Source organism: Periophthalmus magnuspinnatus, chromosome 8 (genome assembly GCF_009829125.3).
Source record: "Periophthalmus magnuspinnatus isolate fPerMag1 chromosome 8, fPerMag1.2.pri, whole genome shotgun sequence".
In the NCBI taxonomy this organism is placed as follows: Eukaryota; Metazoa; Chordata; class Actinopteri; order Gobiiformes; family Gobiidae; genus Periophthalmus; species Periophthalmus magnuspinnatus.
This window is the reverse complement of record NC_047133.1, coordinates 6,005,147-6,025,290: the sequence shown is the minus strand read 5'-3', so window position 1 is coordinate 6,025,290 and position 20,144 is coordinate 6,005,147. Positions and strand designations below refer to the sequence as shown.

General features: G+C 46.6%; 1 protein-coding gene across 1 annotated transcript; it reads left to right on the top strand.

Moving 5' to 3' along the window:
- Window positions 1-236: 236 nt before the first annotated feature.
- Window positions 237-19,713, top strand: stx1b (syntaxin 1B). The gene is made up of 10 exons (XM_033970498.2): window positions 237-463; window positions 7,318-7,392; window positions 7,547-7,646; window positions 11,488-11,562; window positions 13,096-13,169; window positions 15,006-15,114; window positions 16,012-16,085; window positions 16,938-17,075; window positions 17,530-17,640; window positions 19,293-19,713. The coding sequence occupies exons 1-10, from the start codon at window positions 434-436 to the stop codon at window positions 19,371-19,373; spliced, it is 867 nt and encodes a 288-aa protein (XP_033826389.1). The 5' UTR covers window positions 237-433; the 3' UTR covers window positions 19,374-19,713.
- The last annotated feature ends 431 nt before the right edge of the window (window positions 19,714-20,144 follow it).

Genomic DNA, 20,144 nt, shown 5'->3' with positions numbered 1-20,144 from the left:
TTCTATTTTTAATTCCGTCAGGGTTTACGGCGCGCGTGGAAAGTGGCTCCAGCGTGACGTCTGCCTCGACACGCCCCCCGCTCATTGAAGGGGGAGGGGAGCGCGTGCGCAGTGGGCTCGCTCTTTTTTCTGCAGCATCACCCCTCCCCCTCCCCCCTCCGTGCGCGCCCCCTCCCCCTGTGCGCGCCCCCGCCTCTCCGTGTGCGCGCTGCTGCTTTGCGCTGGGGCCACACTGCACCGTCCGCCACCGAGGCCCGGGACCACGGCACACCGGCACCGACACATCACCGGAGCAGCGCGCGCGGACACCGGAGCAGCGCACGCGGACCCGCCGAAGCCTTTGATCTGAATCGGGACGCCGCACGAGCCGCAGGACGCAGAGGCAGCGCGTGCTTCCGGAGCGGAGCGAGAGGCCTTTGATTGAAGCGCGACCATGAAGGACCGTACGGCGGAGCTGCGCAGCGTAAGAGCCTCTCTCTTCTTTACCGGGCCGTAGGGCCTCACCGGGGCGGATACCGGGGATAAGAGCGTGTGGCAGGGGACCGGGCTCTGTCCGCTCTGGTCGCTAGAGGAGGAGAGGAGGCGAAGAGGAGAGGGATGGGGCCGCGGCAGTGCGAGGTGCACGGGATGTGCGCGGGGCTGTTCGGTGGTACGGGGGGGACCGCGGAGGCAGTGCCCGAGGCTGAGGCTCAGGCCTCCCGCTGGTCTCCGCTCTCACTCAACGGATGGAGCGGAGAGGAGGCGCTGGCCGCGGTCCTGAAGCTCAGCCTCCTCCCTCCATCTCTCCATCCTTCCATCCCTCCATCTCTCATCCCTCCATCCGCCTCTCCTCTGCTCGCGGTGTCGCGCTGATGTCGCGGTGACACTCGCTGAATACAGAAGCGGAGAGACGCGGGATGCGCGGAGCCGCAATGGCGGGCCCCGGTCCCGGTTAGGCCCGGGGGTGCGGCGGGGTGTGGGGTGTGGGGGCATTTGGGGGGTGGGGGGCAGATGGGGGGCGGGGGTGGAGGTCAGTGTGGTTTCCGCTCTGAGGCTCGCGCCGCAGAGGCCTCGCGGTGAATGCGGAGGTTTTTTCATTGCGGCCTGCCGCGCGCCTCCTGCCGCAGGTGGAGACGCGGCGGACGCGGTGCCGCTTCCGCGGTGTTTGGGGGGAGGGGGAAGCCTCACCCACTGTCCGCACCGCGCCGTGCCGCTGCGGTCACCGCTGACGCGGCTCTGCACCAGCGCCACGCGCCGCCTCCTCGCGGGTTCAGCCGGGTTCAGACCGAATCACGGCACCGCGTCACGTGACCGCGCACAGCACCGGCGTGAGACTCTGTGTGGCCCGCGCGTGCACAAGGGGCTCTGATTTACAGGACTAGACCAGGACTAGACCAGAACTAAACCAGGAGTGAAGTAGGAGTGAAGTAGGAGTGAACCAGGCCCCTGGTCCAGTGACAGGTCCAGATTGGCTCCTGTCACACGAGTTATGATCATATTCAGAGTATTCAGGGTTAGTACTTGTACTTCAGAGTGTTTACTCCAGTACTGCACAAGGCTAGTAGTAATAATAATACTGATAATAATAGGAATAAGAATAAAAGTTGTGTATGATGATGATGATGATGATGATGTATAAAGCTCTTCACTGCATTCTTCACTCACTCCATACTCACAGGTGAGACACTGTTGTAGCCACTGCTGCCCTGAGGCAGACTGACAGAAGTGATGCTGCCAATCTGCACCACAAGCCCCTCCCATCAACATTGACACACCACATTCATACAAGCAATGTGGGAGAAGTGTCTTACCTAAGGACACAATCCCATCGTGGCATCTGGTCCCAGCGGAAAGACCAGATCAGACTTTGTGGTTTGACCATAGTCAAGTACTGAGGAGAGCAAAGCATCATGGTCCATGTAGTCCTGTTCAGAGCAGTCCACAGGGGTGGTCTGGGGCCTGAGGGTCACTGCAGCGGCCATTTTGTGTTGGCTGAGGGGGTCAAACCTTTCCCACAATGCACCAGGACAGGCTTTGTCCAAGACTCCACCCTAAAGAGCCAGACCTAGTCCTGGTTTAGTTCTGGTTTAGTCTTGGTATAAACCTGGCTTAGTTCTGGTTTAGACCTGGTTCAGACAGGAGCAGACTGGCGTTTGCAGGTTCATAGAGAGTTTCTAGTCCCGGTGCTGCTCAGGTCTTGACCAGGATCTTGGCTCCAACCTGGTCCTGACAGGTGCAGAGGTGACTCCTGACCCCAGCCTGGCTTAGTCCGGTTTGACCTCGTCCCAGTCCATGTCTCTACTGAGTGTAGGGTGGGGCATGTGTGTGTGGCGTGTTTTTACTGGGTGTGTGCAGCCCAGGTGCCACAGTAGACTCAGTAAACTGAACCGTAAACCATGTGGTTCTGTGCTGAGCTGCACTGGGCTGTGACACTGATTTGAATATTGAGACTATTCTCTGTGATTTATCCTTTTGACGTTTCTGCTTAGACCAGTGCAAGCTGCCCTCGTATCCGTGGGCAACGCACTTCACTCTCTTCATCCGTGTGAATGTGGTGAGAGGGTCTGTCCAAGCTGCCCTATTCTCCCCCAGTCTGTCCAGTCTGCCCCAGTCTACCCCTGTTTGTCCAATCTGCCCCAGTCTCCCTCAGTCTGCCCCAGTCTGTCCAGCCTGCCCCGGGGCAGCTGTGGCTGCAGCACACTGTAAAGCCTCACTATGGAACATGACTCATGGCACCACTGAGATTTAGACTTTGGCTTTAGCTGAACCTTCAACAGGACAGTTTAGTGCCATTGGTGCAGGTGCAGTGTTGGGCACAGAGGAGGAGGGCACAAAGGAGGAGGGCATAGGGGAGGCGAGCACAGAGGAGGGCACAAAGGAGGTGGGCACAGAGGAGGAGGGCACAAAGGAGGAGTGCATAGGGGAGGCGAGCACAGAGGAGGGCACAAAGGAGGTGGGCACAGAGGAGGAGGGCACAAAGGAGGAGGGCATAGGGGAGGTGAGCTCAGAGGAGGACACAGAGGAGGAGGGCACACAGGAGGAGGGCACAGAGGAGGAGGGCATAGGGGAGGCCAGCACCTCCTCTGTGCCTGCCTCCCCTATGCAGAGGTTTTCCTCATAAGCTGCATCTTTCAATGGGACTGAACCCACGAATCCCACCCCCTGTGACCCAGGTCTGTGTCAGATGCCCTGTCATGTTATTCTGTAGTAAATGCGTGCAATGCTCTCACTGACGTGTACTCGCAGATGAAGATGCTGTAGTTACACAAGAGTCCCATTACTTCCTCATCATCATTCTCCTCATCATCATCATCCTCATCTTCACCATCCTCCACCTCCTCATCCTCACGATCCTCAACCTCATCATTCTCCTCCTCATCCTCTTCCTCATCATCTTCCTCCTCCTCCTCTCATCATCATCATCATCATTCTCCTCATTATCATCCTCATCATCCGCATCTTCCTCATCATCATTCTCATCCTCCTCCTCATTATCATCATCAGCATCTTCCTCCTCCTCATCATCATTCTCATCATCAGCATCTTCCTCATCATCATTCTCCTCCTCCTCATTATCAGCATCTTCCTCCTCCTCCTCATCATCACCCCCCTCCTCATCTTTCTCACACTGAAAACCACAGACTTATGTCATGATTTTATTACAATGACATCATTATAATAGTAAAAAGTGTTTGGTCTAAACATGACTCAAACTATGAAACTCCTTGCGTCCCACGTCCCACGCCCTGCGTCTCATGTCATGTGTTCACTCTCTGCGTCTCCTGTCCTGTGCCCAGTGTCTCGCGTCCTGCGTCTCGGTCCAAATCACATTATAAACACATAAAAACAATTTACTTAAATGAAAACAAAATCATCTGATTTCTGTCTGATCTGAGTCTGATTCTCACTGTGTGGATTATATTTATGTCACACTCTCATTTATGTCACACTTTCGCTTACATCACACTCTCATTTCTGTCACTCTCTCCCTTTTATATCACACTCTCATTTATGTCAGTCTCATTTACGTCACACTCTCATTGATGTCGCACTCTCCTTTATGCCGCACTCTGATTTATGTCGCACTCTCGTTTACGTCACACTCTCGTTTACGTCATATGTATTTACGTCACACTCTTGTTTACGTCACACTCTCGTTTACGTCACATGTATTTACGTCACTCTTGTTTACGTCACACTCTTGTTTACATCACATGTATTTATGTCGCACTCTCCTTTATGCCGCACTCTCATTTATGTCGCACTCTCGTTTACGTCACACTCTCGTTTACGTCATATGTATTTACGTCGCTCTCTCGTTTACGTCACACTCTTGTTTACGTCACACTCTTGTTTACATCACATGTATTTACGTCACTCTTGTTTACGTCACACTCTCGTTTATGTCACATGTATTTACGTCGCTCTTGTTTACGTCACACTCTTGTTTACATCACATGTATTTACGTCACACTCTCATTGATGTCGCACTCTCCTTTATGCCGCACTCTCATTTATGTCGCACTCTCGTTTACGTCACACTCTGGTTCACGTCACACTTATTTACGTCGCTCTCTCGTTTACGTCACACTCTCGTTTACGTCATATGTATTTACGTCGCTCTCTCGTTTACGTCACACTCTTGTTTACATTACATGTATTTACGTCACTCTTGTTTACGTCACACTCTCGTTTATGTCACATGTATTTACGTCGCTCTCGTTTACGTCACACTCTCGTTTACATCACATGTATTTACGTCACACTCTTGTTTACATCACACTCTCATTGATGTCGCACTCTCATTTATGTCGCACTCTGGTTCACGTTACACTCATTTACGTTGCTCTCTCGTTTACGTCACACTCTCGTTTATGTCATCTCTCGTTTATGTCTGATTTTTAGAATCTGATTAGAATCTGATTTGGAGCGTGTGAACAGGACACTGTTTGTTCACATCACAAATTACTATGAGTCACATGATACAGACAAGGACTAAACCAGGACTTAACCAGGACTAAACTAAGACTGCACCAGGAATAAACCAGGACTGAACCAGGACTGAACCAGGACTGAACCAGGACTGAACCAGGACTGAACCAGGACTGGTTTACATGGTCAGATGCAGAAAGACCAGAGTAGTTTGTAGTATTCTGAATTCATAGTAGTATTCTCTTCTTCTTCCTCCTCCTCCTCCTCCTCCTCCTCCTCCTCCTCTCTCATCGCTCTTCTTCCTGCTCCTTTCTACCTCGGTTTCCTCCTCTCCACCTCTCCCCCTCCCTGTTTCCCTGTGTGTCAGATGCCCTCCCAGATGTTGTGGTTGGAGAGGTTTTTGTTTTATATGGTAGTAGTATTAGTCCTGGTCCAAGTTTCATCCTGATCTAGTCCTGGTTTAGTCCTGGTTCAGTCCTGGTTCAGTCCTGGTTCAGTCCTGGTTCAGTCCTGGTTCAGTCCTGATCTACTCCTGATCTAGTCCTGGTTTAGTCCTGGTTTAGTCCTGGTTCAGTCCTGATCTAGTCCTGGTCTAGTTCTGGTTTAGTTCTAGTTTAGGCTCTTGGGCATTTTACAGCTGTGCTCATTGATCCAAACAGTTATTTACAACCCTTGTGAAACAGACCAATCACACGTCTCCATGCTGACACGCCCACCGCAGCGGCAGAGTGGTTATCCTGAGTTTGTGGGTTAGATTCTGAGTGTGTTGCTGTGGCAGAGTGGTTATCCTGAGTTTGTGGGTTAGATTCTGAGTGTGTTGCTGTGGCAGAGTGGTTATCCTGAGTTTGTGGGTTAGATTCTGAGTGTGTTGTTAGCCCATAGTAAGTGACTGGGCTGGAGCTGTCCTTGGTGCTGAAATGGCCTGGTACAGTTTCATGCTGTAGCAGAGGTTTAAACACGTCTTCACTCGGGTGGTTTGTCCTTGACTCGGACTCACGTGCACTCTCATATGCGCTCTCACATGCATGCTCACACACACTCACGTGCACGCTCACACAGACTCTCACGTGCACGCTCCTGCTGTGTGCATGTTTTCTGCGCATTTGTGTTTGCTCGTCCGACTGTGGAATGTGGAGGAATCTGAGGTTATTTTAGAAATGTCCAAAAGTCAAAAGCCCTCATCTTTTCTACATTTACCCAAGCATAGAATCTGGGAGGGCATCTGACTCACCACAGCATCTGGGTTAGGGTGTGTTGTGTGTAGACAGTGCAGTGTTTGTTCATCTGTCTGCGTCTCATATTTCATTTGGATCCTTTTATTCAGAGTCTCTGGCCTGGTCTCTGGTCTGGTCTCTGGTCTGGTCTCTGGCCTGGTCTCTGGTCTGGTCTCTGGTCTGGTCTCTGGTCTGGTCTCTGGCCTGGTCTCTGATCAGATTTCAGAATAAAAGTCTGCTGTGATTTTATTGTGAAATGATACTCCTCTTCACTCACTTATGTAACGCATATTAGTCACAGAAATAAGACTCAAAACCAAGACTAGACCAGGTCTGAACCAGGTCTGAACCAGGTCTGAACCAGGTCTGAACCAGGTCTGAACCAGGTCTGTGTGTGTGTATGACGTATATTTGTATAATATATAACAAGTACATTTGAGCTGCTTTTATACAAATGATGATAATCGGCACACGCCCACTATGACGTACACGCCCACTATGACGTACACGCCCACTATGACGTACACGCCCACTACGATGTACACGCTCACAAGGACATACACGCCCACTACGATGTACACGCCCACTGTGACGTACACGCCCACTACGATGTACACGCTCACAAGGACATACACGCCCACTACGATGTACACGCCCACTGTGACGTACACGCCCACTCTGACGTACACGCCCACTATGACGTACACGCCCACTGTGACGTACACGCCCACTGTGACGTACACGTCCACTACGATTTACACGCTCACAAGGACATACACGCCCACTGTGACGTACACGCCCACTGTGACGTACACGCCCACTGTGACGTACACGCCCACTGTGACGTACACTCCCACTGTGATGTACACATTTTCTTCTCCAGTTTTATTTTCTTAATTGTGATACTCGTAGGATTCTGCAGCATTATGGAGTCATTTTGATACAAATGAAATAAAATGGGCTGCTCGCTAGCGTGATGTGCAGCTATCTGTAGGGGGCGCCGACAGCATGTGGTACTTTGTTATGATGACGTTTACGGTGATGGCAGCTCCCATTGGACGCCGCAGTTTTCTAACGCGGAAGTCTGCGGACTTGTTTTTTTATTAAGTCATTTTAGATGAATATTGTGATTTAAAATGTGTAAAACATAACATAATGACCCCTCTGACCTCTGAGCCCGTCTCTGTTTCAGGCGAAGGACAGCGATGACGATGAGGAGGTGGTGCAGGTCGACAGGGACCACTTCATGGATGAGTTTTTCGAGCAGGTCAGTTACACCCCATATGACCCCCTATATGACCTCTACATGACCCCTGTATGACCCAAAACATAACCCCAAACATGACCCTAATATGATGTAGCAGAGTCCCTCAGGGGTCAGGGGTCAGCCCCCCGTACTTATATACAGTATTTTGTTCCAGGTGGAGGAGATCAGAGGCTGCATAGAGAAACTGTCTGAAGATGTGGAGCAGGTGAAGAAGCAGCACAGCGCCATCCTCGCCGCCCCCAACCCTGACGAGAGTGAGTACTACTGCTACTACTACTACTACTACTACTGCAACAACTACAACCCTGACGAGAGTAAATACTACTACTACTACTACTACTACTACTACTACTACTACTACTGCAACAACTACAACCCTGACGAGAGTGAATACTACTACTACTACTACTACTACTACTGCTACTACTGCAACAACTACAACCCTGACGAGAGTGAATACTACTACTACTACTACTACTACTGCAACAACTACAGCCCTGACGAGAGTGAATACTACTACTACTACTACTACTACTACTACTACTACTACTACTACTACTACTGCTACAACTACAACCCTGATGAGAGTTAATACTACTACTACTACTACTACTACTACTACTACTGCAACAACTACAACCCTGACGAGAGTGAATACTACTACTACTACTACTACTACTACTACTGCAACAACTACAACCCTGACGAGAGTGAATACTACTACTACTACTACTACTACTACTACTACTACTACTACTGCAACAACTACAACCCTGACGAGAGTTAATACTACTACTACTACTACTACTACTGCAACAACTACAGCCCTGACAAGAGTGAATACTACTACTACTACTACTACTACTACTACTACTGCAACAACTACAACCCTGACGAGAGTCAGTACTACTACTATTACTACTACAATACCACGAGAGTACTACTACTACTACTACTAGAATACAACCCCGACGAGATTGAGTACTACTACTATTACTACTACCATTACAATACAACCCTGGCGAGAGTGAATACTACTACTACTATTACTACTACTACAATACAACCCCAACAAGAGGGAGTACTACTTCTATTACTACTACAACATTACAAGCCTGGGCAGAGTGAGTACTACTACTACTACTACTACTACTACTACAACATTACAGTCCCGACCAGAGTGAGTACTACTACTACTACTAATACTACTACTACTATTACTACTACTACAATACAACCCCAACAAGAGTGAGTACTACTACTACAATACAACCCTGAAGAGAGGCAGTACTACTACTATACTACTACTACTACAACTACTACAATACAACCCTGACGAGAGTTAGTAGTACAACTACTACTACTACTACTACTACAATACACTCCCGACGAGAGTCAGTACTACTACTGCAATAAAACCCCAACGAGAGTGAGTACTACTACTACTACTACTACTTCTACTACTATTACTACAATACAAACCCGATGAAAGTGAGTACTAATACCACTAATAATGCAAATACTACTACAACCTGAGTACTGGTACTTCAGACTCAAAATCTAAGTTTGATTGAAACTTTTGAACAGGAGGCTGCAGCTCAGACCTGGGCTCTCTGTGGCATGTTTCACTGTGTCGTTCAAATTAAAGCCTCACTCTGTACTTTTGTGCTTTTACTTTAAAGCCTCTCTCTATAATTTTGTGTTTTTACTTTAAAGCCTCACTCTGTACTTTTGTGCTTTTACTTTAAAGCTTCAGTCTGTACGTTTGTGCTCTCATTTTAAAGTTTCACTCTGTACTTTTGTGTTTTTACTTTAAAGCCTCACTCTGTACTTTTTGTGCATTTACTTTAAAGCTTCACTCTGTACTTTTGTGCTCTCATTTTAAAGCTTCACTCTGTATTTTGTGCTCTCATTTTAAAGCTTCACTCTGTACTTTTGTGCTCTCATTTTAAAGCTTCACTCTGTACTTTTGCATGTTGATGTGCCGTAGACGCTGCATGCTGTTTTCTGTTTATCCAGTGATGTCACTGTTACACGTGAAGTCCCGCCCCCCGCATGCTCGAAGCCCCGCCCCCACATGCATGAGCGCCCTGAGGTAAGAGCTGATTGGTCGATTGTCTGTGTTCCCATGATATCAGAACATTGTAGAATCCTCTAATTTAAGCTGAGACAGGTCGGAATTGGCTCAATCGGCTAATGTAACTGCTAATGTAACGGCTAATGTGAGGGCTAACGTAATGGCTAATGTGAGGGCTAACGTAATGGCTAATGTAACGTCTATTAGGCTCTGATAAAGTCACGTTTATTTATTTATTTATATATTTATATATTTATATATTTATTTGACAGGGACAATGCAATCTGACATAGTTACAAAAGTCAACAAATCAGATCAGGCACTGGATGTCTTTGTGTGCAGGTGCAGATGCTAATGCTAACTCCTACCAAAAGGTCAAATGTAACATAACCACCAAATAAAATTTGTTGTAAGGGTGACCCAATTATTTTAGGTATAGATTATATCAGTCAGTGGCATTATTTAAATATTTATTTGGATCTGAAATTGGCATTAGTATTAGCATTAGCATTAGCCCCGACATATGAAGACATCCCTGCTGCTGTTGTTCAAATGTTTGGACTTCCAATCCAAAATGTAGTATATGTAGTTGTAGTGTTTGTAGTAGTATTCGTAGTAGTAGTATTCGTAGTCATAGTAATAGTATTCATAGTAGTACTAATATTCATGGTTGTAGTAGTATTCGTAGTAGTAGTATTCATGGTTGTAGTAGTATCGTAGTAGTAGTATTCATAGTTGTAGTAGTATTCGTAGTAGTATCTGGAGCTGAGTGTGGAGTCGGCAGTAAAATCTGAATGGGTTTGTCTCAGAGGAAATGAGGCTTCACTACATTTCCCATCATGCATTATTCACGTCAGATCTGACCCAGAATCAGCTGCACACACACATACACTTACACATATTACACTGCACATGCCCAGTGCACTGGCCCTGTGGACATATCATTCTGCACATGCCCTTAGCACACTCACTCTGCACACGTCACTCTGCACATGTCACTCTGCACATGTCCCTCTGCAAACATCCTCTGTACACACGCACTCTGCACATGTCATTCTGCACATGCCCTTAGCACACTCACCCTGCACACGTCACACTGCACACGTCACTCTGCACACGTCACTCTGCACACGTCACTCTGCACACGTCACTCTGCACACGTCACTCTGCACATGTCACTCTGCAAACATCCTCTGTACACACGCACTCTGCACATGTCATTCTGCACATGCCCTTAGCACAGTCACCCTGCACACGTCACTCTGCACGTCACTCTGCACATGTCACTCTGCACACGTCACTCTGCACGTCACTCTGCACACGTCGCTCTTCACATGTCACTCTGCACATGTCATTCTGCACACGCCCTCTGCACACGTCACTCTGCACGTCACTCTGCACATGTCGCTCTGCACACGTCACTCTACACACGTCACTCTGCACACGTCACTCTGCACACGTCACTTTGCACATGTCACTCTGCACACATCGCTCTTCACACGTCACTCTGCTCATGTAATTCTGCACATGCCCTTAGCACACTCACCCTGCACACGTCACTCTGCACATGTCACTCTGCACACGTCACTCTGCACATGTCACTCTGCACACGTCGCTCTGCACACGTCACTCTGCACATGTCATTCTGCACACGCCCTCTGAACATGCCCCTCTGCACATGTCACTCTGCACATGTCACTCTGCACACACCCTCTGCACATGTCAAGTCTCCACCCCCATGGCCCCGCCCCTTTCATAGGCTCAGTACCATCATCATGTTTGATTTGTTTTATTCAGATTTATGTGTTAGTGTCTGAGGAGGACGGTTTAGTCCTGGTTCAGTCCTGGTCAGGAGCACACTGACAGGAGCACACTGACCACTGACAGGAGTACACTGACAGGAGCACACTGACCACTGACAGGAGCACACTGACAGGAGCACACTGACAGGAGCACACTGACAGGAGCACACTGACAGGAGCAGACTCCTCCTGACCTCTGACCTGGTGTTTCCATAGAGACCAAGCAGGAGCTGGAGGACCTCACGGCCGACATCAAGAAGACAGCCAACAAAGTGCGCTCAAAGTTAAAAGGTGAAATCTCCCAAAGCCCAACGCTCTGTTGTGATATTATTATTATTATAAGCCACGTCCGGAGCCTGGAAAATGGCAAAAATCAAGTAGTAAACAGGACCAGACATGTCAGTGACGGTATCAAAAATTAGAACTTGATGAGCTGTAATTGTGACCGAAGACCCCAAGAAAATATAATGAAAGACGACTCAGTAGCATCACCTCAAACTTAGATTTTCACATGGCCTGACCCGAAAAAAAAAATCAACGTAAAAATCAGAAACTTGCATCAAAAAACAGAACATGTCAGAACATGACAAAAATGATATTATGGCCCCACCCTAAACTGTACAGGAAGTCGGCCATATTGGATCAAACAATGACAAGAACACACCCACGTATTTAGGACATCGCCTCACACACTTTTCGCAAAAACTTCAAATGTGGTCCATGTGAAATTCAAAATTACTAATTACATTTTGAATATGACTGAATTTTCAACAAAATTATGATTTTTGGAAAATTTGAAAAAAAAAATTCTTTCACACATTTTTTGTTTGGAAAAAGTCAATACATCCTACTACCCTATTCAAAATGTATTTTCAAAAATTTGTATAAGACTATTTGTCGTGGACTAAAAAAATTCACAGGGGCCTTATTTGTGATGTGGTCACATGACTCTAGCTTTTATGCTTTAGGAGAAAAATAATGAGTGGAAAATTTTTCTTCCATTCTTCTTCTTGTTATTATTTTTATGGCCAGATTGAGGCCATTTTTGACCCCCTGAACGTTAAAGAAAAGTCAATGTTATTGCACCCAAAATTCAAAGTCTGCGAAAAAAAATATTTTTTATTATTTTCAACAGTAAAAAAATGTATCTTTCAGAATCACTCAGTAGCGCTACTTCAAAAATCAAAATACATTACGGCAATGACAGATTTTATTCACTGTAGATGAATGCAATTTAGTACAAACATAGAACATGCCAAGAAGACAAGTCAGGTCAACCCTACAGGAAATTGGCCATTATGGGCAAAACCAGATTTTTTCAAAAAATTTTCTCTCATATTTGAATTTTTTACACTGTGAAATGTAATTACACCCATGTGCAATTACAGACTAGTGTTTTCAATGTTGGTAAGTCATAAAATGTTGGTGTGGCCAACCTGCAAACTAAAAAGACATTTTTAGAAGTACTAAATTGTGCGTAACTCAGACATGCAGTGTCCTATTGCATTAACATACATTTTGTGCAAAATTATGTTCAAGTGTGACAATGTCAGATATAGTCAGATATAGTCTAACTGAAAAGAATAGACTAGTATTATACAGACGCAGATTTTGGTGGGAGGGGCAATGTAAGCGGAGACAAGAGGCAGAATCTTCGAGGAGGCATGTACTCCTGGTTGCAAAGGGTGGCAAGAGCCTTTATTGCCGCGTTATTATTATTAAATAATAATAACAACAACAACAACAATAATAATAATTACTATTATTAATGTTATTATTATTATTGTATGAGGCGAATGTTCATTTTGATGTGGTTTTGTGCAGCGATCGAGCAGAGTATCGAGCAGGAGGAGGGGCTCAACAGATCATCAGCCGACCTGCGCATCCGCAAAACACAGGTATCAACACACACACACACATATACACATATACACTTGCATACACACACATACATACACACATACATACACGCATGCACATATACACACACCTCTCTTTATACAGCACTCTGGGTTTGGCGCAGGTTAAACCTTATAAGCTTTGTTTTGCGACAGTAGTCGTCTCAACGTAGAACAATATTCCATCAGTGGAAATCATAGACAGTGATTTTGAAAATGTCCTTGACCTTTTGCTTTGATCACTGTGGTCACTGCTTCTGACCCTGAGGCTCAGCTGTGAAGTAAAAAACATTTCAAGGACTTGATCATGAAGCTCATTGAGAGAAGGACAAGGGTTTGAGCTCCACAAAACAAAGGTAGCAGACTCTGAGGATGTGAATATAAAATATAAAACATATTTAGTACAGTAATTTAATCTTTCTTCAAAGTCAGAAGTATACATATAGTAGGATTACTATACAATTAAACAGTTTGGAAAAACCCAGATGATGATGTCATGTTTTTGGAAGGTTTATTGACAACAGTTGAGTTACTTAGATGTGGATGTATTTGAAGCACATCTGAAACACACTTCTGCTTCTTTGTGTAACATCGTGGGAAAGTTTAAAGAAATCAGCCAAGATATCAGGGAGAGAATTGTGGACTTGCACAAGTCTGGTTCATCCATGGTGCAATTTCCAGATGCCTGAAGGTGCCACGTTCATCTGTTCAATTATACACAAGTATAAACACCATGGGACTGTCCAGCATCACACCGCTCAGGAAGGAGATGAACGTGCTTTGGCCTGAAATGTGCAGATCAACCCAAAAATAAAAGCAATAGACCTTGCGAAGATGCTGCTGAAGCTGGTGACAGTGTGTCATTATCTACAGTGAAACAAGAACTGTATCGACATGGGCTGAAAGGACACTCTGCAAGTCATTACTCCAAAAGAAAAAAAAAAGACATTACAGTTTGTACAGGGACAAAGACCAGATTTTTTGGAGATATGTCCTGTGGTCTGACCAAACTAAAATTGAACTGTTTAATTATAATGAGCATCTTTAGGTTTGGAAGAAAAATGTGGAAGCTTGCAACCCTGACAATACCATCCCATCTGTGAAATATGGGGGTGGCAGCATCATGTTGTGGGGTTATTTTGCTGCAGGAGGGACTGGTGCACTTCACAAAATAGACGGCATCATGAGGAAAGAACATTATGTGGAAATACTGAAGCAACATCTCAAGACATCAGCAGGAAGTTAAAGCTTGGGCACAAATGGACAATGACCCAAAGCATACTGCCAAATTGGTTACAAAGTGACTTAAGGATAACAAAGTCGATGTTTTGTAGTGGCCATCACAAAGTCCTGATCTCAATCATACTGAAAATGTATGCTCAGACCTGAAAAGGCATGTGCGAGCAAGACGGCCTACAGACTTGGCTCAGTTACACCAGTTCAGTCAAGAGGAATGGGCCAAAATTCCTGCCAATTCTGAGAAGCCTGTGGAAGGAAATCCAAAAGGTTTGACCTAAGTTATACAGTTTAAAGGCAATGGTACCAAATACTAATGAAATGTATGTAAACTTCTGACTTTGAAGAAAGTCATAAAACATGTAAAAAATAAAAATAAAAAAATCCTTCTCTCATTATTCTGGCATTTAACAAATAGAAATATTTTTGGTAATCCTAACTGACATAAAACAGGAAACATTTAGTCTGATTTCATGTCAGACAGTGAGAAAAAGTGTGTGTCTACAGTTTATGTAAACTTGTGGTTTACACTGTGTGTGTTGTCCTTTGTCTGGTTAAAAGTATAAAGTTTAAAAGTGAGGGCCTTGTTCCTCTGTGCAGCACTCGACACTGTCCCGTAAGTTTGTGGAGGTGATGACTGAATACAACACCACGCAGTCCAAGTACAGAGACCGCTGCAAGGACCGCATCCAGAGGCAACTGGAGATCAGTGAGTACTACAACAACTACTGCTATTACTGCTACTGCTACTACTACTGGTACTACTACTACTACTACTACTACTACTGTACAGGGACTGCATCCAGAGGCAACTGGAGATCAGTGAGTACTACTACTACTACTGCTACTACTGCTATTACTACTACTGCTGCTACTACTGCAAATACTACAACTGTAAAGGGACTGCATCCATCTGTAGACAAATGGGCATTTGAGTTAGTATCAGTCCAGATCCAATCCAGGTCTAGAGCAGGTCCAGTCTGGGTCTAGACCTGGTCCAGGTCTAGATCTGGTCTGTGCCTGGTCTTGGTCTGGTTCTGGTCCTCATTAGGACTCGGTGAAGGTCGCTGCACTGTTTTATTAATGACCCTAATCTCCCCGGTGACAGAATGCTGAGCTCTGATTGGTCGAGTTTATCTCAGGTCCATCTGCTCTAGAGCTTCAAACAGCGCCGGACCAGCCCTGGTTTAGACTTGATTTAGTCCTGCTTTAATTCCTGGTTTTAGTCCTGGTTTAGTCCTGCTTCTAATCCTAGTTTAGTCCTGGTTTTAGTCCTGGTTTAGTACTGGTTTTAATCCTGGTTTAGTCCTGGTTTAGGCCTGGTTTAGTCCTGGTTTAGTCCTGCTTTTAATCCTGGTTTAGTCCTGGTTTAGTCCTGGTTTAGTCCTGGTTTTAATCCTGGTTTAGTCCCGGTTTAGACCTGGTTTCGTTGTGGTTCTAGTCCTGGTTTAGTCCTGCGTTTAATCCTGGTTTAGTCCTAGTTTTAGACCTGGTATAATCCTGGTTTTAGTGACAATATCTCGTTTTAACATTTTCCTCTCCCTCCTCTTCTTCTCTTCCCTTCCCTCTCTCCTCTATTCTCTCACTTCCTTTTCTCTCTCTGCAGCCGGCAGAACCACCACTAACGAGGAGTTGGAGGATATGTTAGAGAGCGGCAAACTGGCCGTCTTCACTGATGATGTAAGCACCTGACCTTTGACCTGTGTGGAGTGAGGGAGGGGCTGTGGAGGGAGGGGCTGTCGTGGAGTCAGGAGTTCTGCTGGGAGCATAGACTGTATACACAAATGGACAGAGCTAATGCACTAGCCGTCACATTCCAAACAGGAAGTGAGGCTGGGAGCTTCCGGCGCTTTCGACTCTGGCTCCAATTCACTTTCTCTATAAAAACTGTGACCCCTCTCTCTGTATCTGATGTTCGTCAATTTGGTTTTGGTTCGTTAGTTTGGTATTTCACTATTTTGTCCATAAATCAAGATATGAACATTAATAACAGACCAATCAGGCGTCTTCTTCCCTATGGTCGCTTAGTAACAGGTTTGACAGCATTGCTAAGCACCCGCCCCCTGCCCGACCAGTGGTACAAGCAAAATGGGGTGTTACCTTTAACAGCCTCGCTCCTGATTGTCTCTTTGATTTCGTGCTCTGATTTCCGAATATGTGCCCCGGTTGACGATTTGCTGCTATAACTGCTATGAGCTTCATTTGGCGCTGAACACTGTGGGTGACGAACTCTTCTTCATACAGTCTATAGTCGGGAGTCTATTTTTGCTGGGCTCTGGAGCCAACTCCAGACTTTTCTCTTAATAAATATGTTGTGATCTTGTGGTCTGGTGCTGCAGCTTCAAAGGCAGCGCTCTGAGTATCACCACAAACCTCTGACACCTCTGTGTTATAGTCGGACATAGCCTTGGACTCTCAGATGTTCCTCACGTTCTCTTGAGATGAAGATGTTCCTTATGTTCTTCTATGTTCTACTCAGATAAAGATGGTCTATCAGATGTTCCTCATGCTCTATGTTCCTCTGTTCCTCAGATAAAGATGGACTCTCAGATGACGAAGCAGGCGCTGAATGAGATCGAGACCCGACACACTGAGATCATCAAATTGGAGAACAGCATCCGCGAACTGCACGACATGTTTGTGGACATGGCCATGCTCGTGGAGAGCCAGGTACATACATGTACACACAAACACACACCTGTACACACACACATCTATATGCACACACATCTGTACGCAGACACACACACCTATACACACACACCTGTAGACAAACACACACCTGTACAAGCGCATACACACCCCTGTATAGACACACCAGTATATACACACCCACACCTGTACATACACACACCTGTATACACACACCTGTACATACACAGACATGCTTGTATACATGCACACCTGCGCGTGCACACACACACACACCTGTATAGACACACCAGTACACACACACCCACACCTGTATAGAGACACACCTGTACATACACACACATGCTTGTATACACACACACCTGTACATACACACACATGCTTGTATACGCACACCTGTACATACACACACACCTGTATAGACACACATCTGTACACACAATATGAACATAATCATGTGTTTATGTTTCAGGGCGAGATGATCGACAGAATCGAGTACAACGTGGAGCACTCGGTGGATTATGTGGAACGAGCCGTTTCCGACACCAAGAAGGCCGTCAAGTACCAGAGCCAGGCCCGTAAGGTGAGATCAGGTTTAGCCCAAATTTAGACCACCAAGTACCAGAGCCAGGCCCACAAAGTAAGGGTCGGCTTAGACCGGATTTAAGATGCAGCGTTTGTCACTCACACCATCATCCACTTAGTGGGTATAGCCGTTAGCCATTAGCATTATCCATCCATTTTCTTCCTCTTATCTGGGACTGGGTCACGGGGGCAGCAGTATAAGCAGGGACTCCCCACCCCAGATACATCCTCCAGCTCCTCCGGTGGGACCCCAAGGCAGTCCCAGGCCAGCTGAGAGACATCTAGCATGTCCTGGGTCTTCCCCGGGGCCTCCTCCCAGTGGGACATGGCCAGAACACCTCCCTAGGGAGGCATCCAGGAGGCATCCTGAACAGATGCCCAAGCCACCTCAGTGGGTTCCTCTTGGTGTGTAGGAGCAGCGGCTCTATTCTGAGCTCCTCCCATGTGACCGACCTCCTCACCCTAACTCTAAGGGTGCGCCCAGCTACATTGCGGAAGAAACCTGTTTTGGCCAAGACCGTGTCCTTTCGGTCAATACCCAGAGCTCATGACTGTAGGAACATAGATTGACCAGTAAATCGAGAGCTTTGCCTTTCGGTTCAGCTCCTTTGTTACCACAGCAGTCCGATACAGCGACCACATCATGGAGAACCATGGCCTCAAATTTGGAGGAGCTGATTCTTATCCCAGCCACTTCACACTCGGCTGCAAACCGCCCCTGTGCTGCAGATCCTGGCTCGATGAAGCCATCAGGACAACATCATCTGCAAACAGCAGAGATTAAATCCTGTGGTTCCCAAACTGGACCCCCTCCGGCCCCTGGCTGCGCCTACAAATTCTGTCCATAAAAATAATTAACAGAACCGGTGACAAAGGGCAACCCTGGCGGAGTCCAACATGCACCAGGAACAGGTTTGACTTACTGCTGGCAATAAACACAGCTCCTGCTACAGGCATAAAGGGACTGGACAGCCCTTAACAAAGAGCTCCGGACCCCATACTCCCAGAGCACCCCCCAAAGGTCATTAGCATTAGCCCTCAGAAATTACAGATTAGAGCAGAGAGCACTGACATGTAATTTCCTAATATGAGTCAGTGATGAACTTAAAAAAAATAAAAAAATAAAAAAACAGCATAAAAGTGAGATCTGCAGATGCACAGAAACATCTGCACAAACACACAAACACTACAGCAACACCCACAGGGACAAACTCCATGTAATAGTCTGTGTGTGTCTGATTCTTTAAATGTGTTTATCTGAAGGTCAATGTGAGCCCAGAGATAAGGTGAGGGCAGACAAACATGGAGGCTCTGATCTGAGTGTAGACCAGAACTAAACCAAGACTAGAACAGGGATAAACCAAGTCTACATCAGGACTAAGTGTGAACGTGAGAGCAAACAGACAAACATGGAGGCTCTGATCTGAGGTTAATATTTCATGTGATTACGGCCAGATGGGATTTGAGTCTTTATCAAAATAAACCTCAACAAATTTTATTTACAAACTCGATTTCACTTAAATGAAGAACTAAAGTTTAACTGATACAACATACAACTGTTTCTGGAGTCAAATCATGAAAAGAAAGGCAAGCTAACAAGTAGCATGACTGATTTCTCTGTTTTAACCCTTTGTGTCCCTGTCTCTGCAGAAGAAGATCATGATCATAATCTGCTGTGTGATCCTGGGTGTGGTTTTGGCCTCGACCATCGGAGGAACGCTGGGCTTCTAAGACCCGCCCACGCCGCCGTGACGACCGCCGCCGCCAACGACCTCACCCGGCAACCGTCGCCTCGGCAACCGTCACTCGGCAACCAGCAGAGAAAACAACAAACAACAACTACATCGACCACACAGAAACTTGAATCGCAACATGCAAATCAGCTAGGACGAGTTACCCAATCACAGATCAGATCACAGGGAGTGGGCGGGGTTTAAGCAGACACAAACACATCCCATAATACTCGCCGCGTTTACGTTCGACAACGCTACTTTGGTTTCGCTTCGTTTTTCTGGTGTCTACGAAGAAAGAGAAGGCCCCCACAACCGCAGAGAGAAGTCACAGGGACGCCACCACCGCGAGAAACCCCTGACCCCATACCCCACAGCTCCTCCCCCTCAAAGCCCCTCCCCTTCATGGCCCCTCCCTCAAAAAGCCACTAGCTTTCAAACTCACCTCAAATTCTCCGGTTTCTGTTTTGCCAAATGGATTTCAATTCTTGAGTGCCATCGTCCTCCTCTCCTCCTCCTTCTCTTTGACCCCCTTCTAAACATGGTTTTGTGCAGGGGTCTCCGGTTGGTTCTGGCGTCCCTCGGATCTCTTCCGGTTTCACTGAACCCGCTCTGATTGGCTTCTTGTTCCTGTCAATCACTTGATCAATAACCAATGATCACAGCTCAAACGCAGCGAGGTGAGGGACTAAGGAAGGGAGGCAGGAAGTCCCGAAGGCCGAGGAGGAAGTGGGCGGTCCATCTATGCAGCTTAGACTCCGACCGGCCCCGC

Coding starts and splice junctions, on each gene's coding strand:
- stx1b (XM_033970498.2), top strand. CDS start 434: ATGAAGGACCGTACGGCGGAGCTGCGCAGC. Junction 11,563..13,095: donor AGTGCGCTCAAAGTTAAAAG/GTGAAATCTCCC, acceptor GGTTTTGTGCAG/CGATCGAGCAGAGTATCGAG. Junction 13,170..15,005: donor TGCGCATCCGCAAAACACAG/GTATCAACACAC, acceptor TCCTCTGTGCAG/CACTCGACACTGTCCCGTAA.